The sequence below is a fragment of the Pongo pygmaeus genome, chromosome 9 (assembly GCF_028885625.2).
Source record: "Pongo pygmaeus isolate AG05252 chromosome 9, NHGRI_mPonPyg2-v2.0_pri, whole genome shotgun sequence".
Classification (NCBI taxonomy): Eukaryota; Metazoa; Chordata; class Mammalia; order Primates; family Hominidae; genus Pongo; species Pongo pygmaeus.
In genome coordinates, this window is record NC_072382.2 from 125,657,389 (window position 1) to 125,684,378 (window position 26,990).

General features: G+C 36.7%; 1 protein-coding gene across 2 annotated transcripts; it reads right to left on the reverse strand.

The window, feature by feature from the left end:
• Window positions 1-3,066: 3,066 nt before the first annotated feature.
• TMEM225 (transmembrane protein 225) lies at window positions 3,067-6,522 on the reverse strand. Of its 2 annotated transcripts, none has more exons than XM_054439185.2 (4): window positions 6,248-6,522; window positions 5,339-5,485; window positions 4,846-4,980; window positions 3,067-4,120 (listed from the first exon to the last, which is right to left on the reverse strand). In XM_054439185.2, the coding sequence occupies exons 1-4, from the start codon at window positions 6,276-6,278 to the stop codon at window positions 3,906-3,908; spliced, it is 528 nt and encodes a 175-aa protein (XP_054295160.1). In that variant the 5' UTR covers window positions 6,279-6,522; the 3' UTR covers window positions 3,067-3,905. The 2 variants fall into 2 exon arrangements, with proteins under 2 accessions (XP_054295160.1, XP_054295159.1); XM_054439184.2 differs by having other exon boundaries at window positions 6,098-6,522.
• Between the last annotated feature and the right edge of the window lie 20,468 nt (window positions 6,523-26,990).

Here is a 26,990-nt window from a genome sequence, read left to right on the forward strand (position 1 = left end):
GAAGTCAAAGAAGTTGAAAACAGGAAATCAGTAGAGAAAATTAAAGAAAACCAAAAACTGGTTTTGCAAAATGATTAGTAAAATTAATAAACTTCCAGCCAGGCTAAGTAAGAAAAAAAATAGAGAAGACACAAATTACTAATATCAGAAATGAAAGAGGTCATATAACAACAGATCCCATGGGGAGTAAAATAATAATAAAATAATTTTGTGAACACCTCTGTGGCCACAAATTTGATAACCGATTCTTTGAAAGAAACAATGTGCCACAACCAACATAAGAAAAAACAAACACTCTTCATAGGCCTGTATCAAAGAAATTGAATTAATGATTAATAACCTTCCAAAATAGAAAGCACAAGGCCCAGATAGGTTCTCCTCTGAAATGTGCTAAACATTTGAAGAAGAAATTATACGAATTTTCTATAACCTCTTCCAGAAGACAGAAGCAGAAGGAATTTTTAACATTCTATAAGGGTAGTGTTACCCAAAACCAGACAAAGACATTATAAGCAAATAAACTACAGAACATCTCTCATGAAGGTAGATGCAAAAATCTTCAACAAGATATTTCACCATTGAAAATCAACTAATGTAGCCCATCACATAACAGGCTAACAAGGAAAAATCACATGATCATATCAATAGATACAGAAAAAGATTTGACAAAATCCAAGACTGGTTTATAATAAAAACTCTCCCAAAACAAGAAATAAAAGGAAACTATCTCAATTGGATAAAGAACATCTAGAAAAAAATTGACTTAAAGATCATACTTAATGGTGAGAAATGAGAAGCTTTCCCACTAAGATCAGGAACAAAGCAAATATGTCTCCTCTAATCACTCCTTTTCTTTCTTTCTTTCTTTACTTATTATTATTATACTTTAGGTTTTAGGGTACATGTGTGCAATGTGCAGGTTTGTTACATATGTATACATGTGCCATGCTGGTGCGCTGCACCCACTAACTCGTCATCTAGCATTAGGTATATCTCCCAATGCTATCCCTCCCCCCTCCCCCCACCCCACAACAGTCCCCAGAGTGTGATGTTCCCCTTCCTGTGTCCATGTGTTCTCATTGTTCAATTCCCACCTATGAGTGAGAATATGTGGTGTTTGGTTTTTTGTTCTTGCGATAGTTTACTGAGAATGATGATTTCCAATTTCATCCTTGTCCCTACAAAGGACATGAACTCATCATTTTTTATGGCTGCATAGTATTCCACGGTGTATATGTGCCACATTTTCTTAATCCAGTCTATCATTGTTGGACATTTGGGTTGGTTCCAAGTCTTTGCTATTGTGAATAATGCCGCAATAAACATACGTGTACATGTGTCTTTACAGCAGCATGATTTATAGTCCTTTGGGTATATACCCAGTAATGGGATGGCTGGGTCAAATGGTATTTCTAGTTCTAGATCCCTGAGGAATTGCCACACTGACTTCCGGATGTGGAGAAATAGGAACACTTTTACACTGTTGGTGGGACTGTAAACTAGTTCAACCATTGTGGTAATCACTCCTTTTCAACATCATCCTAGACGTGCTAGAAGTGCAAGAAGAAAAGAAAATGTATACAAATTGGGAAGTCATAAATTGTTTTTGTTCACAGATGACATGACTGTATGTATAGAAAACCTGAAAGATTAAAAAAAAAAACCCCCAAGACTCCTGGATACAGGTTAATGTACAAACGTCAATTGCTTTCTTACATGCCAGAAATGAACACGTGAAATCTGAAATGTGAAAAACACAATCCCATTTACATTGGCATCCCCCAAATTAAAATACTTAGCTATAAATCTAACAAAATACTATGTTGGTGCAAAACTAATTGTGGCTTTTTGCCGTTAAAAGTAATGGTTAAAAACCGCAATTACTTTTGCATCAACTGTAATAAAATCCACCAGGAAAATTACAAAACTCTGATAAAAAATCAAATAACTCGGTAAATGGATATATATTACATATTCATGGATAGGAAGACTCAATATTGTCAAGATGTCAATTTTGCCTAACTTAATCTACAGTTTCAACACATTCCAATAAAAATCTCAGCAAGTTATTTTGTGGACATTGACAACTGGATTCTCAAGTTTATAGAGAGATGCAAAAGACCCAGAATAACCAACATAATATTTCAGAAGAACAAAGTCAGAGGACTGACATTACCTGACCCCAGGACTTACTATGAAGCTGTAGTGATGAAGACAATGTGGTATTGGTGAAAAAAAAAAAGACAAATAGATCAACGGAATAGAACAGAGAGTCCAGAAATAGACCCAGGAGCAAAGGAAATTCAATGAAGGCTTTTCAACAAATGGTGCCAGAACAACTGGACATCAACATGCAAACAAAGAAATCTGAACACAGACCTTATAATTAAATCAAAATGAATTAAAAAAATCAAAATGAATCATGGAAATAGATGAAACTAGAAGATAAGACAGGAGAAAATGTAGATGAATTTGGGTATGATGATGACTTTTTTGATAGAATACTGAAGGCACAATAAGAATTAATAAGCTGGACTTTATTAAAATTAAAAACCAGTGTGCTACAAAAGACACTGTCAGAATGAAAATACAAACCGCGGGCTGGGAGAAAGTATTTGCAAGACATATCTGATAAAGGACTGTTATCCAAAATATACAAATAACATTTAAAGACTCAACAAAAAAATGAAAAAGCTGATTACAAACAGGGCAAAAGAATGGAACAGATACCGCATAGATGCCAAGTAACCATATGAAAAGATGCTTTTCACATTATAAATCACTAGAGAATTGCAAATTAAAACAATAAGACACATTCACACCTATTAAAATGGTCAAAATTCACAATACTGACAACATCAAATGCTGACAAGGATATGGTGCGGCAGGAACTCTCATACATTGCTGGAAGAATGCAAAATGGTATAGCCACTTTGGAAGACAGTTTGGAAGATTTTTACGAAACTAAACACATTCTTCTCATATAACCCAGCAATCATGTTCCTTGGTATTTACCCAAAAAAGTTGAAAGCTTATGTTCACACAAAAACCTGCACACAGGTGTTTATAACAGTTTTATTCATAACTGCCCAAACTTGGAAACAACCAAGATATCCTTCAGTAGGTGAAATAGATAAACAAACTGTGGTACAGTCTTACAATTGAATATTATTTAGCACCACAAAGTATGAACCACAAAAAGGCATGAAGGAACCAAGTTTTACTTACATAGATAGATTCAGGAATTCTAAAATAATTAGAAGATTTATTTCAGCAATTTATGAAAATAAATACAACATGATCTCTACAGTGTAATATTTACCAACTTTCAAACATTTGAAAAGCTGGTCTATATAGCTTTTATAGATGCATAAATTTGTAGTGAAAATGTCAACATGAATGTAGAATCATCAGCAATGCATCTTTAAAAGTGTTTTATGATAGGAAACAAGAGATGGAAATGAAACTGGAGAAGTTTTTAGAGGAACATCAGTTATATCTATAAATTTAATGGAAAAACTTCTCCAGGGAAAAATGTTAAAATTTTATAAAGTTGGGTGATGTGTACATAGGTGTTTGATCATCATTTTGTATTTCTTATGTATGTTTGAAATATTTCACAATACAATACAACTATTATATATCATTATAAGTGTTTGTGATGCATAGACTTAACAATACAGAAAGTATTATTTATATGATAATATTTATTATATTAACAACAAATGTTGCAGAAGAAACTATTTGTTCAGCAGGCCACGATTTTTAAAAAAACCATCTTCCAGATCTTTTTACAAACCCCAACCGTAATTCCAAATAGAGACAACATGGTTGGAGACTCAGCACACACCCACAAAGCTTTTTCCATAAAGATGAGCATATACTGCGAGAAATAGATTGCCAAATCACAGAGCCCAGGTTACGCGACGTGTTTGGACTTTTTTGTTTAGGGAATTCACAGTGTGTGCACGGACAATGCTACGAGGCATTGCAGTGCATTCTGGTAATGAATTACCTTCGATGGAATTCTCAGATTCCTTACATTCGTTGTCAGATTTATGGATGTTCAGGCAGGTACACCTACTGGTAGACAACTTGCACTCTAGGAGAGAGAGGATTCCTAGGGAAAAGAGATTCCAGGGAGTGGGATGAAGGGACAATGGAGAGTCAGAATCAATTCCCTCCAATTTGGCTGAAGACCCTGACCCAAAGCCCAGTGGATCCCTTTTAACTACCCAAAGCCATCTGGGAGGTGAATGCTTTAGTGGAAGAAACTGGAAGTGTATGTACAATAGCTTAAATTCTGCTCAGCTTAAGAAAATTGAGGATTCTTTTTGAAAGAGAACATGCTTCTTTTTGGGTTAGGAAGTGTAATTACAAATGAAATTTTAAAGACTTCTTAGGAAAGGAGAGACTTCGGTTTTGGTAGATGGCCATCTAGCATCAGATATTGTTTCTCTCTGCCCTCAAACTGCCTTGACACTACACTGTACTCCCAGGGTCACTGTTCCTCTCCACAGAGGCTGCGCATTCTGTCTCAGACACCCACCTTGGTCATGACTTTGGTGGTTATCTCTGCCCTAAAGCGGGGACGGTGTGAAAGGCAAAATAAAAGGCGGAGATGGGGAGCTACCCTCTGAGGCCAGGCACAGCAGACATCTCACATAGGCCTGACCTCCCACTCTTCTTGGAGGAACTGTCATCAGAGAATGAATCCAGGTGAGCTGCAGCCTTTTAAAATGCAAGGTTTGGCACTTTTCCCTCTATTCCCCTATCTCATTGCCCTTCCCTCTGTCGGGGATGGATTGGCTCTTAACACCCTTCAGGGGCCCCGGAGACACTCACCACAGACAGACAAGAAGAAAACGTTTAAGTAAGCAGTATACATGACCCAGGTGATCCTGTAACTAGAGAAGTGCTTGGATTGACCTTGGTTCAGCTTATTGTGATATAGTATGAGTGCCCAGAGCAGAAGGATACCTGATGTCCAGAGAAAAGGAAAAAAACAAAAAAAGTCCCTTCTGAGGAACTTTGGCTCCTTGATGCAAGTCTTCATTCCATATACACTTGACTTCCCAACCTCCACCCGTTCCAACTACACCTTGCCCAAAGACTGATCCTGATCCTGCTTTTATGTAGATCTAACTCAGAAGCTACATATATATATGTATATACTATATATATATATACACACACACACACACACACATACATGTATATACACACACACATATATATATGTATGTACTATATATATATATAGTTTTCAGAGACTGCAGCCTGAACCCACCCATCAAAGTACACCTACAAGCCTGTGTTAGGGGAGCCAGGAAGTTACCTGAGAAGAAACCGAGGATGGTAGTGAAGAGTTGTATATATTTATTTTGAGGAATCAGATAGGTGAATTTCATACCCAGGATTAAGTTAAGGAGGAAGGAAAGGCCAAGGCTCGACATCATCATAATCCTGACCACTTTCAGGTCATCTGTTGGAAAGCAAAAGCTGTTTTGAGAGGACAGATATTTCTTCTAGACTCATTTCTACTTGGGGTCCAGAAATCTCTAGGTGAAAATTGGAATAGGGTGAAAGATTTGATTAAACAATAAGAAAGAAGTTGCAAAATAACAAAGAAGCAGGGGAACCTTAAGCTGAATAAGAGAACCAAAAACATTTTCTCTATCCTGATGTCTCTCTATGTGTCTTTCTCTTCTATTATTTTCTTCAAACTCATTTCTTGTTAAATACCACAATTCACTCCACCATCTAGTGGCAATACAGACTGTTTAATGCCAGTTAACTTTCTTTCTTACCCACATGTCTAGTTGTGTGGATCACCCTGCTGCTACTGCTAAGACTTCTCAAATGCCCAGCAGTTAAGGCTGTGAACATATAAACTTTTCTCCAGACCACCTAAATGGTGAGATTTTGGAATCTACCTTGACTGTATTGACTATGGAAGGAAGGAAGAACACTGCAACTTGAGAAGCTGCACCAGAAAATAATGGGTACACTGGTGAGATTAATGCAAGTTAAGGAAAGCAAAGTTAAGGACACACCCTTCCTTTCCACCCATCTCTTTCTAGAGTACAGTTCTGACCTTCTGGCCAAAGAGCACGGCAACACATCATCCATGGACTGTGGTTCATCTTGGCTCTTTCATCTTCTGAAATCAATTCAACCCATTTATCTAAGGTGATTCCCATCACTGTTAAGACTACGGCCCAGGAGGAGAAAAGTATGTTCATACCCTGGATACTTCTATTTGAAACGTGCACCATTGTGAGTGAAAATTTCTAGCTGGAACCACCACCACTATTTTGTAGATCTCTTCCTTGATTTGATTAGTTACAGGAAGGGTGATATCTGAACTTTCAGTGGTTGCTGAGGCATTGGCAGCAGCAGAACCTGAAGTAGTCTATAAAACAGAGAAGATAGATAACTCCCACCCTGCCTCACATCCGTATCTGTCAGGGCCAGCCTGCTGTCAGGACTGCCAACTGCCATGGAATCATCTATTGGTTTGACCCTTGACCCTGGGGCCTAGTGGAGTGAAAGAACCAAGGGGCCCAGAAGTCCTGAGAGAGCTATCAGATATAGGGATCTGACATCACATGTAGAAAGAGCTGTCAGATACAGGGATCATTAGAGGCCTTGAATGAAGTTAGACGTGCATGACTAAAGAGGTCCAATTTAGGAGTTAGAATTACACGCTCCAAGATTAGTTAACATTTGGTAGGGGTCAGTGAAGAGGAAAAGGATTTCAAGATCATTGAGATAAATAGTTAGCTAGCTAGTATCACAACAGGGAATGACCACTCAAAATTTAGGATGTTTGAAGAAATGTGTGTTCCCATTGGGAGGTCCCAGTGACATTTAGTTAGGGAGTCATCCAGGAAATAAACCATCATCCTGAAACCAAACTACTGGCCTGATAGATACACTGAGCCATTATAGCCCCATCTCATTTATAATGCGTGGAAAATCATTTCTCCACAGAATTGCCTCTAACTTGGCATATAAAACATTTTTGGATTCCTTGAGTAGGCAAACATGGTGGGCATCAGAGTCAAGAGCTAGAGGACTTCTGCTACAATCCAAAAACAAAAAAATTGCCTTTTACACAACTAAGATGAACTTCATCTCCAAAGGCCTCACTCTGCCTATTTTCTGACCTCAATGCAGGTGACTTTCCTTGGGTCAAAATATACTTTTTTTAATTACCTCAAACATGTCAAGCTGTCTTTCTTCTAGATCTCTCTACACATCTTTGTATACTTTATTATTATTATTTATCATTTTCATTTTTAAGCACATACTCAACAATATACTTAATCTTATGAGGAAGGCTTTAGGGTTAAGAAAACAGACTAAGGATCCTGGTTTTAAATTGTAGCTCTACCACTCAGTAGCTGTGTGGTCTTAGAGATAATAATGTTTTCTACTACCTAGGGATTTTGTAAAGATTAAATATGTTTAGAGACATAAAGCACTTGAAAGAGTTATTGCCACATAGTATATGATCTGTCAGCATTACCATAGTATTAATTTGGGTTTTCTGGGAAAAGGCTCTGAGGCAGGAATTTGTATCCAGGGAGTTTTTTTGTGAAGCACTTTTGGGAACCACACTTGTAATTGTTTAAGGGAAGCAGGTTTGAGCAGAAGTTGAACTGAGATGTGGTTGCAACAGAAGAAGCCCTGGCTGATCCCACCAGGTGCTCTGGCTCTGGGGTGGTCCTTCAGAGTCATTCTTTATAGAGGCAAGAATGCCTAGCCTTTACACTGAGCATCTGGCTGCCCCTAGGGTGTGATTTCCCTTCTTTCTCAAGAGATATTCCTAAATCTCCTAGAAACTGCAAGCCACAGCAGCTAACACTTCTGGTAGCTGTGGGGATGAACTCCCACCCTTCACCAATCCCATATCAGGGTCAACTTGTTGTTAGGGTTGTCAGCTGCCATGAAATTAACTATTGGTTTGACCCTTGACCCTGGGGCCTAGGGGAGTGGGGGGACCAAGAGGGTATATAGGCAACTCCTATTATGCTCTTTCATGTTGATAATTTTATTTCTATGCCATCGATTCTTAAGAGTAGAATTCCTGTGCTGAAAGGCTTTTGTCTCATTTTGGTTTTAACTGGTAGTGGTGGTAAAGATTCAAAGATGTGGCCAAATTAGAAAAAGAGATAGGATGTGAAGGATGAGTGAGATACAGGTCAAAAAGAAATCAAGTTTTTAGCTAGGGAGAACTAGTCAAAGATTACATTCCAGATGGCATTCCAGCTGCCATTCCACCTGCCATTCCAGCTAGTCAAAGGTGACACATAGTAAGATCTAAAATATGGGAGGAAGTGCAAACAGGGTGAGGAAGAACTTGGTAAGCACTGGTCTGGTTAAGCTGAAGGTGTTTACAGCAGGCAATAGACAGAAAAAATTTAGTTCTGGAGCTTGACAATAGACGAGAGGGTTATCAACCTTGGATGAGATTGGGTGCATTCAGGGAGTAATAGACAAAGGGTTATCAGACTTGGGATAGCAACTGAAACCTAGATGTGCACGTCACATATGCAGAAATATTACACAGAATGTGGCAAGAGATAGAAAAGGAAAGGCCACTGGATTTGGCAATTAGAATGTCATTGGTGATTTTGGCCATAGCATTTTCAGTAGGATAATGAGAGAAGTAGTAGGACAGTTTTTTTTTTCTTTTAACAGGTGACAAGAGCAAATAAGTAATGATAAAGGGAAAAAGAAAAATAGAATTGTAGCTTCAAGGGGAAATGTGCAATTTTGAAAATAAATTAGACAGTAGTATAATGACTTTCCATGTATTCTTCATCCAGCTTCAAAGCTCATCCTCTGAATTATTCTGAACCAAATTCTGACATAATTTTATGATTAAATATTTGTGTCACTAGAAGATGAGGATTGATTTTTTTTCTTTGCTGTAGATTTACGTACTCTCTCTTTCCTCTTAATATGGTTTATTATCAGTTTTGTTGGTCTTTTCAAGGTCCATTTATTTAGGTATTTATCCATTTGAAAATATTATTTTCAAGATCATATTTCATTATTTTGAGCTATTACTTTTATTATTTTCCCTTTGTTTTTGCTTGTCCCCCTTAAACTTCTTAAAATAGTTTTAAATTCTTTAATATGTGTAGACTTAAGACCATATATTTTTCTTTAGGCACTGAGTTTGCTATATCTCATACATTTCCTGTAACTTTTTTACTATTTTGCTTCTTATTAGACAGTTTTTAATTTTAGGTTTGATTTCACCAAGAATTCAGGGATTGGGAGAATTTCTTAATTACCAAGCAGCTATCAATTTTAGATCACTGTTTAAATTTTTCTTCCTTTGTTAAAAATAAATTGTAATAAATATGTCCTGCTGGGCATGGTGGCTCATGCTTGTAATCCCAGCAGTTTGGGAGGCCAAGGCGGGCAGATCACATGAGGTTGGGAATTTGAGACCAGCCTGGCCAACATGGTAAAGCCCCGTCTCTAATAAAAATACAAAAATCAGCTGGATGTGGTGGCACATGCCTGTAATACCAGCTACTCGGGAGGCTGAGGCAGGAGAATTGCTTGAACCCACGAGGCGGAGGTTGTAGTGAGCCAAGATTGTGCATTGCACTCCAGCCTGGGCAACAGAGCAAGACTCTTGTCTCAAATAAATAAATAAATAAATATACTGAAAAATTTACTTTTTGAATTTGTCAAGGTTTCCTTTGTGGCTGAGCACATGATTAATTTTGAATATTCCGTCAGCAAAAAAAAGGTAAAATTCTTATACCAATAATGAAATTTATGTATGATGGAAGATTATATAAATCAGTTTGTTTATTGATTAGTTTAATTCTTCTATGTTTTAATCTGCCAGGATATGTTTTATTTTGAAATAGCTGTGTTGACATCTGTCTTTATGGCTATATAGTTTGATTAGATCTTCTATTCCATTACATTTTTGTATTGGTTATAATTTGTATATACAAATTCTCATGGTTTTGGTATGTTAATTTTATTCCTACTGATTTCTTACCAAATTCTTGTTATTCTGTTATTGAAAATTATTTTTTATATTCTCTTAGGTTTTCAAGTTATGATTTTATATGTTCTTAACAGAGATTTATTTTTACCTCCTTCTTTATAATTTTTATGCCTCTAATTGTTTCTGCTTGGTTCTTTGATTTGTCAGAGACTTGTATTACAAGGTCAAACAGTAGTGGCAATAGTAGGTTTCTTTGTCCTTGTCCTACCTTAATTGAAACAATGTTTCTCCATTATATAATATATGATTTATCTTTTAAGAAAGTAGCAATTGATCCCTCTGTCATCAATTAAAAAGAAAACAGATTAGGTGTTGAATTTTGTTAAATGATTTTTTGGTATCTGTGGAGAAGAATGTGTAATTTCAACTTAGATCTATTAAGATGATGAATTACATTAATGCATTTCCTGATATTCTGTAATTCTTCCATTCTTGTAATAAACCTCACTTGGTTATACATATTATTTTTAAATGTTCATTGAACTTTATTTTTAGTACTTTTGCCCTGGTGGGTATAGTGAGGTAAATTTTTAGGAATGGACAATCAATATCAGGTTTTAAATCAATGTTATGTTCATTCCAACATAGAAAGATGGAAATGTTCTTTCATTTCCAATGCTCAGTAACAGTTTACAGTATTGGACTTACTAGCTCTTAGAGTTGTGGTAGAACTCCTTTGCAAAACCCTCTGTGCCTATGCTTTTATGCATCGTAGCTCATTGGCAACTTTTCCCCATTTCTTTTATGGAAAATTATGTGTTTAAACTCTCTAAATCTATAGGGGTCATTTTTTATTTAAAAATTTCAATTTTTTATCTTAGTTCTGTTAGTTTCTGTTTTACACCTACATAATGCTTACCTATTTTTATTCTTAGTTTTTAAAAAATAAACCATTTAATAGACTTTGGCAATATGTTTTCTAAAATCATGTTCATTGAGGTATAATTTACAAATAATAAAGTCCACCCTTTAAAGGGTACAGATAGATCAGATTTTGATAAGCATGTGCATTTATGTAACCACTATAATATTTAATACATGGAACATGTCTATCATCCTGAGACATTTCTTCATGCTCTTTGGTGGCCAGCCTTTTCTTCCACCCCTACCTTCTGGTAAACATTGATCTGATTTCTGTTTTTATAGGTTTGCCTTTTGTAGAATGTGATACACATTGAAATCATGCAAAAATAGACATTTTGATCATCTACTTTGACTTAGCAAAATACGTACTTTCCAGATGCATTACTTTGTTGGGTATATGGGTAGTACTTCCTTTTTATTACTGAATGGGATTTCATTGGATGATTATACCACAATTTGTTTATCATTCTGCAAATGGAAATTTTGGCTTTTCCAGTTTTTGGCTATCTTGAATCAAGGTGCTATAAATGTTAGCATGTAGGTCTTTGTATGGGCATTTGTTTTCATTTTACCTGGGTAAATACTAAAAATGAGATTGTGTGGTATGTGTATTTTTAGCTTTACAAGAAAGTGTTAAACTGTTTTCCAAAGTGGCTGTACCATTTGGTATTCCCTACAGCAGTGTTTGAGATTTCCCCTTGCTTCATATCCTCATCAGCACTCAATATTGTTAGCCATTTCAATTTCAGCTATTCTCATAGATTTGAGATTGGATTTGTGGTATCTCACATTTTGGTTTTGATTTGTATTTTCCTTATGACTAATGTCATAAAGAATGTTTCCAGGTGCAAATTCATCAACTTACATACATTTTCTGGTAAAGTATGTGTTAAAATATTTTGCTTAATTTTTGAAATATTTGTTATTTTATTATTGTAACCTGGACCTTTTTTTGTTCAAAGCGTTCTTTTATATCTGAAATTATTTGTTTAATTTAAAACATTTATGTTGGTTGTGTGATATAGTTTTTCTCTGCTTTATTGGCTATTGCTAATGTGTATGCATGTGTGCGTATGCATGTATGTGTATGTTCTATATTTGCTCAGAATTTTTAATTTTCATATTCTGATTTGAAAATTATAGTATCTTTTTATGCATGCTATATTTTGACTTTTTATGGATTTTTTTTTTTTTTTTGCAACAATGGAGGCAAGCCAATGAAGGAGGTGGAAGAGGAATTTGTGTAGCTTTTCAAATTCTCAGATCAATAGGACAAGGGTCCTATTGAAACACAATTCAGATACTTTGTTTTTTTCTATCACATTCCAGACTCCACGTGACTCATTAAACTTCCTAGGTCCCTACCTTTTCTCTAGTAAAGCACCTTCTTGGAACTTTGGTCCTTTGAACTTTACAAGCAACTGCCTCTTGTTTTTCCAGTAGCCAGTACTCTGACCTGTTAGATCTCAGACATCCTCTTAGTATTGCCTGTTCAGAAACGGCTCCTTACTTGCTGATGGGGAACCCTAGCTGCTGTCATCTGTGTTTTACAAAGACGATTGGTTTTTGAGGGGACAACGTTAGCATCAAGAGGCAAAGTGCTATACCATTGGTGTACTAAGTTACAATAAGCTCAAAAAATGTAACAAAAACATTGTAGAATGTGATATAAATTGAAATCATGCAAAATATAGACATTTTGATCATCTACTTTGACTTAGCAAAATACGTACTTTTAGCAAAATACGTATTTAGCAAAATACGTATTGCCAAACTTTATTCAGTAATATATAAATGTAACCAGTCAATGACCCTACAACCACTGTTATATAGATTCCACTGGAATCTATATAATACACTCCAGACTTAACACTAGGCTTCCCAGGATTGGTGAAGAGAAAACTGAAGGCAAACATTTACAAAAAGAACTTATAATCCACTTCATCCAGCAATCACAGTCTTGGATTCAGCGTTCTGCCTTATATGATATACTTCTTCCTATTGCCCATATTTAGTCCTTTCATTTTCTGCTCAGAGTGATCTAAGAACTCAAAACTGAGTGATACAGTTTTCTCTTGCCAGTGTAGCAATCAATGTAGCTTTCTTTTAGCCTCATTTGATGTCCTTTTTTGTTTCCTTCTGACAAGATCTCAGCAGAGTTCAGCTCTCACAGCAGTAGACTGATTAATAAGGAGATTCTTTCATGACCTCCAAAAGAATTATTCGCACTTTTGTCTCTTTAGAGAGCTGTTAGTTGTGTTTCTGCCTTAGAGAGAGCAGATGGCTGGATGAGGAGTGGATGTGTGAAATACACTTATTTGACAAGGAACTAGTATCCAGGATACATGAAGAATTGCTATAAATAAATATGAGAAAGGCTGCTCAAGAGAAAACTGGATAAAACACATGAACAAGACATGTCACAAAAAGAATATCCAAATGTTCAATAAAGATATAAAAATGCTCATGCTTATATATCATAAACAAATGGAAGACAGTACAGAAATGCTGAGCAGGTTAGTGGGAAATGGACTCAAGATGAAGAATTATGAAAAAAGACATGGCCAGGTGTGGTGGCTCACGCCTGTAATCCCAGCACTTTGGGAGGCCGAGGTGGGCAGATCATGAAGTCAAGAGATCGAGACCATCTTGGCCAACATGGTGAAACCCTGTCTCTACTAAAAATACAAAAATTAGCTGGGCGTGGTGGTGCACGCCTGTAGTCCCAGCTACTCGGGAGGCTGAGACAAGAGAATAGCTTGAATCCGGGAGGTGGAGGTTGCAGTGAGCCGAGATCGCACCACTGCACTCCAGCCTGGTGACAGAGTGAGACTCTGTCTCAATAAAAAAAGAAAAAAAAAAAAAAGACTTGATTTATGTTTCATAGCAATTTTAAGAGCTTTGGAAATATAGTTTCCCCTAAGATACGTCTGTAAACAGTTTTGATGAATGTAAAATATTTCCATACCTATCTTATGTTTGTTCTTTTCAGATAAAATTGAACTCAGATAAAATTCTTTTTAAGAAATATGCTTGGTATCTCATTGTATCAGTGTAGAATTAATTCTTCGCAATAGGTAAATGATCAGAGAAACATTGAAGAGAAACCTTTTTAAAAGTATGTGTGGATCAATGTAAAGACTGCTATAAAGTAGTTTTAAAAGGGCCTGCATTCTAGTTTGCATTCTGCCACTAACTAGAGATTTTTGTCAATGGAAAAGTAACTGTATTCTTTGAGCTTTAACTTAAAATGACATGGTTTTATTTGATTTTTCTGACTCTCTCTAGCTGTAACTTTGCATGCTATCATTATTTGAAGTCATATGGGACATTACATCTCCATGGAAAGGAGAATAATACAGTCTGTGCCTTAATTCAGGGTTTAGGGTTTGCATGGCTGAAATCAGGCCAAAGACTAGGCTAGTACCCTCTTTTCTGCTAATACAGGGTGATGTCTATGTTTTTTAATATTGGAGAAAGAAATCTAATCATTTATTTCACCATGCTTATTCAGGTCACGTTTTTGAATAGAGACAGGACTTCAGTAAATATACTACTTACCACGGAATGTCTTCTTTCTGTTCTTCTGCTTCACACTGTGCATATTTTCTAAAATTATTTTTCACATGATTTTAAAATGTTTTACTTGTAAGTGTATTTTTCCTATATAATAAAATCTTCAAAGGCATTTTTCCCCCATAGTTGTATCCCTAGTGCGTGAAACAGCACCTATTATGCATTAGACAAGATTTACTGAGCAGATAAATTTTCACTGCTCTAACACTGACTAGATATCCTACTATCCATCTTTCTCAGCCCCCTAAATGCAATAGATGGGTATACTTATGAGTTAATTGAAGCAGTGTCTCGAACATCTGACCTATGGTGTTAGAAAAATGGGAAGGAAGGCTACACTGTTTGCATTCTTCATCCTTACTCTGAGAAATAGGATCTAGTATTTAAATAGTCACTAGGGAAATTTATGTTCTAATTTGATGTTTCCACTCCTCAGTTATTAATATAAATGCTTTCTTTTAGCTATTTTGTCTTCTTTCCCATATCTCCACATATTTAGTGTGATTTCCTACCGTTATTTTGTTTTCTTGAGGGTTGAGATACTCTGGGCTTTCTTTCCCAGGCTATCCCTCCAGATGAAATGTAGATGAGAACTCAAAGGTAGTAAAATCATCTGTAACCACAGCCTTGCATTACAATGAAGTTTGATTCCCTTCTACCTCTCTAAGTGAAGGAGCTGAAGACAGAGTTCCTAAGAAGACATTTTATTTAAATTTATGATACGTTAGCAATGGACAAAGATAAGAAAATTTCTTTATTGAAGAAGGTGAGGAGAGGTCAAAATAGTGAGAAATTGAAAGGACTTAGAATTATTATTGAAAACAAAAGAAAAAAGGAAGAATAGACAACAGCAATATGCAAAAAATATTTAGAAAAAATCCATAAATTATACTATTCTACCACAGCAACTAATTTCCTTTGGCGTATTATTTTCCAGGTTCTGTTTACATGCACACATGTTCTACATGGTTGCAATCAAAGCATTCTTATTTTATGTAATTAGTAGTGTGAACAGTTAGAAACAGACTTTAAAATTATAATTTTAATAAATGCATACACAGTCTATTGTGTCAATGTACAAAAATGTGTGATAACAAAGCTGGGTGCAGTTGTGTGCACCTGTAGTCCTAGTAGCTTGGGAGAAGGAGGTGGGAGGGTGAGACAAGAAGATGACTTGAGCCCAGGAGGTTGAGGCTTCAGTGTGCTATAATCACAGCTGTGAATAGCCACTACACTCCAGTATGGGCAACCTAGTGAGACCTTGTTTCTTAAAAAAAAGAAAAATGTGTGTCATAACATTCTCCAGGAGTATTTAGGTGTTTTTCATAGATTGTACTGATACACACCTTGAAAAATGGGATGGAGTTAGAGGAAGTAGGTGGTTCACATATCTGATTCCCTCACCACTCCGTCCTTCAGAAGCTACCCAACAAGCACTATTAATAGCAGCAAACAGATATGAAGCCCTTTATGTTTTAGAAAATACTTCTGTATCTATTTCTTACTTGATCTTTAAAAGAACTTTTAACATTCATATAGAAGATCTGTTGGTAGTATTATATATCTAGCTTATCAATATTAAAACCTTGGTGAAAACAGGCACAAAATCAATGGAACAGAATAGAAAACTCAGAAATTAATCCACGTATGTACAGCTAACTGATTTTTAACAAAGTCGCCAAAGACATACATTGGAAAAAGGACACTTTCTTCAATAAACAATGCTGAGAAAACTGAATATTCATATGCAGAAGAATGAAATGAGATATATTCTTACCATATATACAAATAAACTCAAGATGGATTAAACACTTCCACGTTAGACCTCAAACTACAAAACTACTAGAAGAAAACATAGGAAAAATGCTTTAGGACATTGGTCTGGGCAAAGGTTTTGTGGGAAAGACTTCAAAAGCACAGGAAACAAAAACAAAAATAGATAAATGGGGCTATATTAAACTGAAAAGCTTCTGCACAGCAATAGAAACAGTCAGCAGAGTGAAGCGATAACCTGTAAAGTGGGAAAAATATTTGCAAACTATTCATCTGACAAGAGACTCAACAGCAAAAAGTTAAATAACCTCATTAAAAAGTGGGCAATGGAACTGAATAGACATTTCTCAAAAGAGGACATATTAATGGCCAACAAACATATAAAAAATGCTCAAGATTTATGAGAATCATCTGGGTAATACAAATTAAAACCACAATGAAATATCGCCTCATCCCAGTTAGAATGGCTATTACAACAAAGACAACAAATAACAAATGCTGGTGAGGATGCAGAGAAAAAGGAACTCTAATACACGGTTGGTAGAAATGTGAATTAGTACAGCCATTTGGACGACAGTATGGAGGTTCCTTGAAAAACTACAAACAGAACTACCATGTGATCCAACAATCCCACTACCGGGTGTATATCCAAAGGAAAAGAGATAAGTATGTCAAAGAGGTATCTAAACTTCAATGTTTATTGTAGCACTATTCACAATCAAGATATAGAATCAATCTATGTGTCCATCAACAGGTGGATAAATAAGAAAATGTGATATATATGTGTATATATATATGTGTGTGTGTGTACACACACAGTACACACGCACACATACACACGGAATACTATTCAGCCATAAAAAGAATAAAATCCTATCATCCACGATAACTTGGATGAGTCTGGAGAATGTTATGTTAGACAAAGTAAGTCAGGCACAGAAAGATAAATACCACATGTTTTCACTCATATGTTGGAACTAAAAAATTATTTTGAGCTCATAAAAGTAGAGTAGAATTATGGGTATTAGAGGCTGGGAAGGGGAAGGGGAAGGGGAGGATGGAGAGAGGTTGCTCCATGGATACAAAATTATAGCTGGATAGCAGGCATGATTCTAGTGTTCTGCAGTGTGGTAGGATGAATATGGTTACATATAATTTAGTGTATATTTTCAGAAAGCTAGAAGAGAACTGTGAATGTTCACAACACAAAGAATGATAGATGTTTGAGGAAATAGATATACTAATTACTCTGAGCATTACACATTGTATAGACATATTGAAATATCACTCTGTATCCCATAAATATGTACAATTATATTTCATGCCAACTAAAAATAAAAAGGAAAAAAATAAGAAAACCTTGGCTTACAAAGGTGAGATCACTTGTGAAAAGACCACATACTACTAGTTAATAGCAGAAATGGATCTTAATAAGTCTGGAAAATGAGAAGCCTGTGTGTGCATTCATTTTCTCTCTCTCTCTGACTCTCTCTGTGTATCTGCTCCATCCAGATATTTAGTTATTAGATTAGTAGGGTCCACAAGAGAAATGTACAACATGAATCACAAATCATGTCAGCCTTATGATAGATAATTGGGAACAGTACAGGGATGATTTTTAAACACTGGAATCCACTCGGGACTGTATACACATGTGCAAATGTTGTTCCACCTGTAGGGATCTTCAAAAGTAGAAACTATAATATTGTAGCATTAATGATTACAGGATTCATTTGCAAATAATTGAACATAGTCCCAACTGGGGCAATTCAAACTTTTTATAAACAACACAAGCTCTGGAGACCATAAAGGAAAATGGAATGATTACTAATCTAAATAAGCCAATGTCACTTAGCAGCCTGATTAGGTAGCTATGATCCAAACAATAATTGCAGGATCAGGAAAGTCTGATAATAAACTTCTGAACATCTGTCTCTCAGGGCTGGGATTTCATGGGCAAATCTTTTATTTGATTGTTTCCTGGGACTGTCACTTGGGTACTTGTTTTCTTTTACAGTGATGCATGGCATAATGACATTTTGGTCAATGATGGAATGCATCTATGGCAGTGGTTCCATAAGATTATAATAGATTATAAAGGATAAATTATATAATTTGTCTTTTCTATGTTCAGATATGTTTAGGCATAAGATTATAATAGATTATAAAAAATAAATTATATAATTTATCTTTTCTATGTTCAGATATGTTTAGGCATATAAATACTTGCCATTGTGTTATAATTGCCTGAAGTATTCAGTACAGTAACATGCTGTACAGGTTTGTAGTTCAGGAGAAATAGGCTATACCATATAGCCTGGGTGTGTAGTAGGTTATACCATCTAGGTTTGCGTAAATACATTCTATGATGTTCACACAGCCACAAAATTGCCTAAATACCCGTTTCTCAGAATGTATCTGCATTGTTAAACAATGCATGGCTGTATTTTAAAGTGAAAGCATGTGTCTACCTGCCTCTACTCCACTAGAAATATTCTTTGGCTTGGAGTTGAGAGGCCGTATGCTGGCAGTCCTCACTATCTGAGGCCTTGGTAGTCTGATTCATGGCCAAAAAACGTGTTTCCAAGGCAGTACTATCTCCTGCTCTGTGTAGCTGAAACAGCTGTTCCTGACTTCTTTCTGAAGGGAAAGACACAAAGGGGGCACTGTGATACCTGGGGGAATATATATAAGAATGGGAAGTTTCTCTTCCACTTGTTGGGCCTTAGTGAAGCTAATGCTTGTGTTAATGAGTGAACAATATCTGTGCAGCATGTTTATGGTTTATGTCCATACTTCCACTCAGATAGTTTTTCATGGCACTTGGATTCCCTGTTCTTTTCTTCATCAGGATACCTTCCCAAGGTGTAGGCATGTGTCATTAGGACAGAATTCCTTGGTGTGCAGAAGTGGATGATGGCATTTTGCCACACTACAGAATTTCTTGACTATGTAAATCTCTGGAATGCTTATTGAAATGGAAGATTCCTATTCCCAACCACAGATTTGCAGAATCAGAGCTTTGGGGGCTGGGGGAGGAGCCCCTTTTTACCAGCTGCTCTGGGTGGTTGTTTTTAGCACACTAACATTTAAAAATCTTTTCTAGCGATAGCACAGTTAGCCTGGCACCTAACGATGTTGGGACATGTTGTGGTACTTCATTTTTGGAGATGTTCCTTATCTTTTTAGACCCTTTGTACAATGGTCAGGTTCTTTGAGGAAATAATCCACAAGCTCAGGAATTCTAAATCTAGGGATCTTTTGGCTTTTGGGGCTTCTCTTCAAGAATCATTCATATATGTATGCAAACTTTTGAGTTTTAGGCATTATTTTTGGAGACAAGAATGACAGAAAGATTTGGAGATATTTCCCTAGCAAGGTGTGCTAGTTTTGTTATTGGATGGAGCCTTTGCCCCAAATCTGTGTTTCCTTTTCAAATTTCATAGTGTGTGCAAAGTCACCTAGAAGGACAATAAAACTCCTCTTTATCCATCTCCAAACATAAGCAGCCAACTTCCTGTTTGCTTTTCTCTTGGGGCAGCAAGGCAGGGACTCTTGCGTGAGGGACTCCTAGATTTGCTTCTTGGGTCTGCCGTTTATCAGCTGGGCTGCCTTGAGCAAATATAGTGGTCACTCTGGGCTCTGGTAGTCTCACCAGTGCAATGGATCTAAATGTTTACCTCATTGAGTGGTTACTGCCACTAATGGGATCATGTTTACAAAATGCCTGGATCAGTACTCAACAAATATCAATCTCTTTTGCCATTTCTTCCTCTGTGTGTGTGTGTGTGTATGTGTGTGTGTGTGTGTGTTTGCATAAGTGGGTCTGTAGGCAGGTGAGCAGGTCAGACATATGTAGACATGTCAGGTGATATAGTGAAGGCCATCTTTAAGATTCCATTTTCATCAAAACCAGGATTTCTTGAAAAATTCAAAAGGAGAGAAAGCACGAAGTTGATTTGCTGAGTTGGACCTAGTAAAATAAGTCATAGTGACCCTTAGGAAGGTGAGAACAGTATGGAGGCTTTCACTGAGAGCTGACTGGGCCATGTTTCTTTGCATTTTCATAGTACTTGTGGGAAGTAGAAACAAATTTAATTTTAGTATACATCTCTGGAAAATATTGCTGCACCATTAGCATTTCTTGGATAAAAGCTCTAGCAATGTACAGTGCAGAAGACTAAATATAAGCAAAGTGTCTTTGCTCCATCTACTCTTGGCTCCATTTGGACTAAGACAGCAGTGCCTGGAGGAGCAGCAGCAAAGGCCAAGGTTGCCTGGTGGAGGCAGCTAAGCACTGCTGGGTAGGGTGGAGCAGAGTTTCTTCCCAGTGGGCGGGAAGTTGTTTTCTAGGACTTATCATGGTGACAGTGAGTGGCAGGAGGAGGCTAATGGTCCTGTGGTTCTTCCCAAACCTAGACACCCCTACTGAGTACTCAGAAGGCCCTAGCTGAAGGGCTAAAAACTAAAAATAAACAAAAGCCCAGATAGCAATAACAACAAGAAGAACAACAAAACAACTTCTCTAGATTCCCAGCTTTATACTAGCCCACCTGACTTTATACTTTTCTCATTTCTGACCAAAAACTTCCTGTACACATTGGAAGGAATCTCTAACATAACTATAAAGAGATTGCTATAGCTAAGTTAACTTTGACTTACCCACATTAACAAAGAAGACTAACATATAATCTGAACATTTCTCTTTGCCTTTGGATTATATTTCTTCATTTGCTTTTTTTTTGGTTTTTTTTTTGCAATCAGATATGCTCCATATGATATTTGTGTAGCAAATTACTAATATTTTTTAGTTTCAAAATAAACTATTTGCATAGTGAGGCAGTAATACACACACACACACACACTCCATCACACACACATGATCTTAACAGGGATTTACTTCATTAAACATTATTCATAATATGTATAATTCACAGGCTGGTAATGGGTATCTAGACTATAGCTGAAGTTTTGTGTTTTAATTATTTGACTCCAGCAGACCTCTATGCAATAAGCTTGCTAGGACAAGTATAAGTAGAATTGATGATTATCTATAATATTTGATTTTAAGAATAAGCAAGAATATTGTATGTTAAGTATCTGTTCTTCTAATACCATAAGCTTCCTCATTCATGACTGATTTCCCCTGGTTAAGAATTGATCTCATTTTGTTATTTATCTAGTAAGTGAAAATCGTCTCCTGTAAGTTGGCATATTTTAATCAGCATTTCAGATCATGATCTTCTAGACAGGAGAGAACAAAGTGTTCTGATTGAACTAGATGCTGGATAGGAATGAGGATGATGCTGAAAAAAATAAATTATACTCTAAGCCGGTCATTGTGATAGGACCTAATGAATGAGAAATTGTCCCTTGTCTCAACGAGAGGGACAATTTCCAAAAAGTAGGGAAGACAGGCACAAATACATGTATGGGAGAGCAATGTTAAAGCAGAGGTCAGTACACTGGGAGAATAGTTAAGGGAATGGGAATGGTACCAAAGGCACTTTTCCCAAGAAAATAAATTGACATTACAACATGTTTTAATAGCCATCCAATATGAATAGGGGAAGGACCATGTTTTATTTATCCTGGCTCCATCTCCAGAAATTTAGTGTCTTTGACATGGTAGATACTATTGATTATGAGATAATCTGAAGTGGTTTTCCCCAAAGCCAGATCTGAATATAGTTATTTGCCCCTGAAAATCTGGAGGGTTTAAGTGCATGTGTTATTTCAACAGAGCCACAAAAGGCTCACCCAAGGATCACCAGGCACATTCTTCCAGATGTCCTGGAAAGCCATTAGAACGGACTGGAGGGCTGGACTCAGACTCATTCCTCTGACTCTGCTTCCATCATTAGCCGACACTAGAAACACTGAATCCACTGCTTTCATCCAAGAAACACTTCAGCTATTTCCAATGTTCTTCACATATTCCTTATGTTTTCTACTTCTAGATACTTGTACTTCTACTTGTAGATAAAGGCATAAGCCTTTATCTACATCTTGAATATTCTTTCATATCCTCTCAGCTTAAATGGATCCTCCCCACCTTTGAAGGCATATTTTACAATCTACCTTTCCATGAAGATCGTCCTTATCGCTGTAGATAGTAGTGATCTGTTCCATCTCTGACCTCAAAGTCTACCTACTGCTTATTATACCAAGTACTGTCTATGATGCCTCATTTGTTCAACATTTAAAAATGCAAGCCATGTGTTAGACCATGTATCTTCTCCGACTGAATGGCAAGGGGCATTAGTGTGACTAATCCATGTTAGATTTCCAAAATGATGGGCCAGCTCATGGATAGTTCTTACAAATACATAGGCTGCTGTACCTCAGGAGACAAGAAACCCTTGGGACTACTGGTCTTTATATTTCTTGACACAAAATACCTGAACTGAGAGTAAAAGTCATAGCTTCTTGTTAGCTGTTGTCTCTCAAACACTTAAAGAAGAAGGCATAATCAATCCATCTCTACTCTTGAAGTGATGTGGTTAGGAGAAAGAAGAGATACTCACCTACAGTATTCAGGAGGAAAAAGGTGAGCTTCAGAATTATGATGTTCATATTATAAGGATATTAAAATGTGTTCTAAAATTAATTTCCGATTGTCCCCATGGGATCTTGAGCTGCATGTTTGAGGCCACTGAGTCACAGAAGTACAGGGAAGAGGCCATGGGCATCCATCTCAGACTCATTTATGCATTGTCCAGTCACCTTATCTAAGTATCTTGTGTCTAATATGTGAATTAATCTGTGAAATCCCCTGCTTTAAAAATATATTTACAAATATATTTATATGAACCTTATAATATATAAAATACATTCACAGTTATTGTCTCATTTAATTTGCATAACAATCCTTTGAAGTATTTATTATTTTTTACACATTAAAATATGAAGTTCAGAGAGACTTTATGAGTCAAAGGTTGTACCGTAAATCTTAGAAATGAAAATGATACTACATCTTACAACTCAGGGTTCATGGTCTTTCTGTTACCTCTGTAGTAATGGTTTCTTTCTTTAAAAGGGGACAATTCAGATTTGAAAGATTTGGGGAAAAAATCACATTCTGGACTTTTGTTGTCCAATAATATAGCCACTAGCCATAGGTGGCTACTGAGCATTTGAAATTTGGCCGGGTAAAAAATACACTATGGATTTCAAAGATTTGTATAAAGAAGAACATAAAATATCTCATTATTTTAAAAATATGAATTACATGTTGAAATGATAACATTTTGCATGTACAGTTGGCCTGTGTGTCTGTGGGTTCCACATCTGTGGATTCAACCAACTGCAGATGGAAGATTTTTTTTTAATGGGTGGTTATATCTGTACTGAATATGTACAGACATTTTTCTTGTAGTTATTCCCTGAACAATATACTAAAAGAAATACTTACATAGCATTTACATTGTATTAGGTATTATAAGTAATCTAGAGATGATTTAAAGTATACAAAAGGATGTGCTTAGATTATATAAAAATGCTACACCATTTTAAATCAGGGACTTGAGCATCCAGGGATTTTGGTATCTGAGGGGGTCCTGGAACCAGTCTCCTATGGATATCAAGGTATGACTGAACTGAGTTAAATAAAACATACTACTAAAATGTATTTTTTCTTTTGATTCTGACTTTTTACAAAATGAACTTCCAGGATATTTTGAATTGCCCATGTGTCTGCATTATATGTCTATTGGGCAATGCTGATCTAGCATTTACCTTTCCAAAATACTTTCAATAGTCATAGTTTTAATAATACTGTGAGATGCATTGAAATGTTTGAAAACACTTTTCTTATGCTTTTAAATTGCTAAAAACTACCTGAGTCCTGAATGAAGTCTGAGTCAATGTAGTAGATTATTTTGGTCAGAAATACAACCTCATAAATTTGTATCCCTAGGCTAGTCGAGTTTACTGTTTATCGGTTGGTTAAATACAGTAGATGCTGGTTATCACTGCTTACTTTTGTGTGGGCTAAGATGGAATGTGTATAATATTTCTTCCTACAAATGCAAAGCCAGAATACAATTTGTTGCAATAAGCTATTTGACATGCACATTACACTGCCATGGAATCTCTGAGTTTTCAAATAGGTGGCAAAATACTGAAATGTAAAATTGTACAGTTTCTATTCTTCATCTGAGAAGGCTTTCCTTGAGAAGATATCTTCAAAGATGGGCTTTACATAATCAGGTGATGCTTTCTGGCACAAAATGAATCAGAGAGAAAACTTTAGAGAAGGAAACCAGAAAGAAGATCGATGACTTCAGCTCTAGGAAAAAATAACCGAAAATAGTGCCTCTCAAATGTTAATGCACTCACAAATCATGTGAGAATCCCACTAAAATGTAGATCCTTACTCAGCAGGTGTGAGGTAGGGCCTGAGACTCTGCGTTGCTAAAAAAATCTCTGAGTGATGCTGCCACTACTGGTTCACAGACCACACTGCGTAGCAAGAACCTAAAGCACAGAAATATTTTAGAAAGTGAGAACATTGGAAAAAGAAACCTCACAGGCTTGAGAAGAGGGAAGAAGGGTGCAGGACACTAGAATAAAACAGGGAACATAAGCAGAATAAGACATTTTACTTTGAAAGGGAGCCCAGTAGGAATTAGGGGGCACGCAGGAGAATTACATGTGAGTTAAGAGTGGTCAGTGTGTTTGTAACACTCAGGACAGATTTAAAAACATGCTTTAAAAAACCCATGATATTAAAGACAAAAAAACTGAGCATATAGGTTTTTTGAACATTACTTCGATAATCCTCTGTGACTAGACTACACACATGCGTGCTAATTGGTAAGGAGTGATGGGAAAGGAAGACTCCAGGGTATTTCTGTAACAGGCAAAGGGCAATTAGACACTCACTTTTGCACACGATCCTCCATCTCCATCATTTAGGATGAGAGAAGAGCAGATACAAAAGACACAGGTTCTGAAGAATGGGGAAGCCTGCTCAGAGAATAGCTGTTCAGTGCTCATGCAGCTTATTTGTTTTAAACTGTGAGAAGGATTTGGGAAATAAGGAGTCACCTACATCCTGGGAACTCAAGCTGCCTATGGAAGTCTGGCTTGTCCTGTTACAGCAGCAATATATTGGAAACAAGAAGACATGAACAGCTTATTAAATAGCCAGGTAGCTGGGCAGAATGAGAAAATGCAACCCTAGACATTTGAGCCACTGGGGCAAATATGAAAGCCTGGAGTGAGCTCTGGGAGAGGCCCAACACTAAATAAAGGGTCAGCTTTTTCAGAGATAAGGCCATGATTGACCCCAGAATAGACGATTTCAAGATGTGTGCTATGTGGGAGCCTCCAAGTGGCAACACAAACATCTGGGTTGTTTGCATTGCCAGTGGTGGCAGCACTAGTGTGTTATGTTGGACTCCATGGCCTTGGCAAGAGACGTAGCCTTAGCCCGGAGGATGGCCAGAGATCCAGAAGGTAGAAACAGTTTTGGGAAGTCTGCCATTCTACTATCATCCAGCTTTTTACTCAAGTGTAAGAATAAACTTCCCACCTGGAAATCAATGTATGATTAGATTAAAAATAGAACGAACACACAAATGAAAATACAGTTTTCTAAAATACATTCTGAGCCATGCTTCTGCTGTAAAATGTTTTTCAAAAGTGTGCAGTTGGCCTATCATCAATTGAGTAAGTTTGATAAATATTGTATTTAGATAGTCCTTCAAGAGGACTGAGACATCCTCCAGTTACAAAACCAGTTTAACTATGTAATTAATTCAGGATGTCTGAAATCATATGATCCTCGGATACTTATTTAACACCTTTTAACATCTCCCTGGAATTATTCTTTTGCTGAACACCATTGGAAACCTTGATGTAGAAAATTATAATTCACCTTAACAGTAGATACCTTCTCTATAGGAAATCCTGGAGGAAGAGTCAGCCGTTGGCAAATGTGTCACTAGCAAAAGTATTCTCATAGTCCTCAGCCTCTTGTTTATGCACCTACTTAACTAATTTGCTTTAAGAAACTGTGGAGTCCTAATTAGGGAAAGGGAGTCAGGCTGGTGGGAGCAGGGAAAAGCAAAAAGAGAAAGCAGATGAGCTACAAGTCTGCGTTTCTTCGTGGCCCAGGACACACAGCCCTCCTGCACAAATAACTCACAGTCTTCCTGCACCCAACTATCACCAGACACCCTCAAATTAGCTCCCCGCAACCTTGGTGTTATCAGTACTGCACAAAGCCCTCTTCAACAAACAACATAAATACCATCCTATAAAATTTTCAGCAAGCCTTTGTTTCTTTGCAGTCTGCTTCTGCTGACTAGCTCGTTGTCTCCCTGGCAACGTATTTTCCTACTTTCTCTAATTAGTCTGTCTTCCTTTACCTACAACTGTCTTGCTAAATTCTTTTACCCCAGTGGCTGGCGTTTCTCCACAACAGAAATCCCCTGGTTTTAAGCATTAGTCTTGTCTCTAACTCTGGAGTAAAAGGTTCTGTCGTTTGCTAAGAGAATTTGTTCCACTGGAGGGTATGGAAAAGTGTGTTTATGGTTCCTAAAATCTATGGGTAGGTAGATGCTTACCGACTCCATTTCATCTGAGTGCTCACTTTTTGGTTTTCATAACACAAAGTCAGTGTTTTCATAGATAGAAAACACTGATATTTGTTTTCTATAGGAACAAACACTGATAGAATTTGACTTTTTCTCTCTCATCTCCACAGATTTCTCGGAGAAGA

Excerpts from the sequence above, each read along its gene's own strand:
- TMEM225 (XM_054439184.2), bottom strand. The coding sequence starts at position 6,278 with ATGGTGCACGTTTCAAATAGAAGTATCCAGGGTATGAACATACTTTTC. Across the intron at positions 4,981-5,338 it reads CATCCTCGGTTTCTTCTCAG|GTATCCTTCTGCTCTGGGCA; the intron begins GTAACTTCCTGG and ends TCTGGACATCAG. Across the intron at positions 4,121-4,845 it reads TTTCTTCTTGTCTGTCTGTG|GAATCCTCTCTCTCCTAGAG; the intron begins GTGAGTGTCTCC and ends TCTTTTCCCTAG.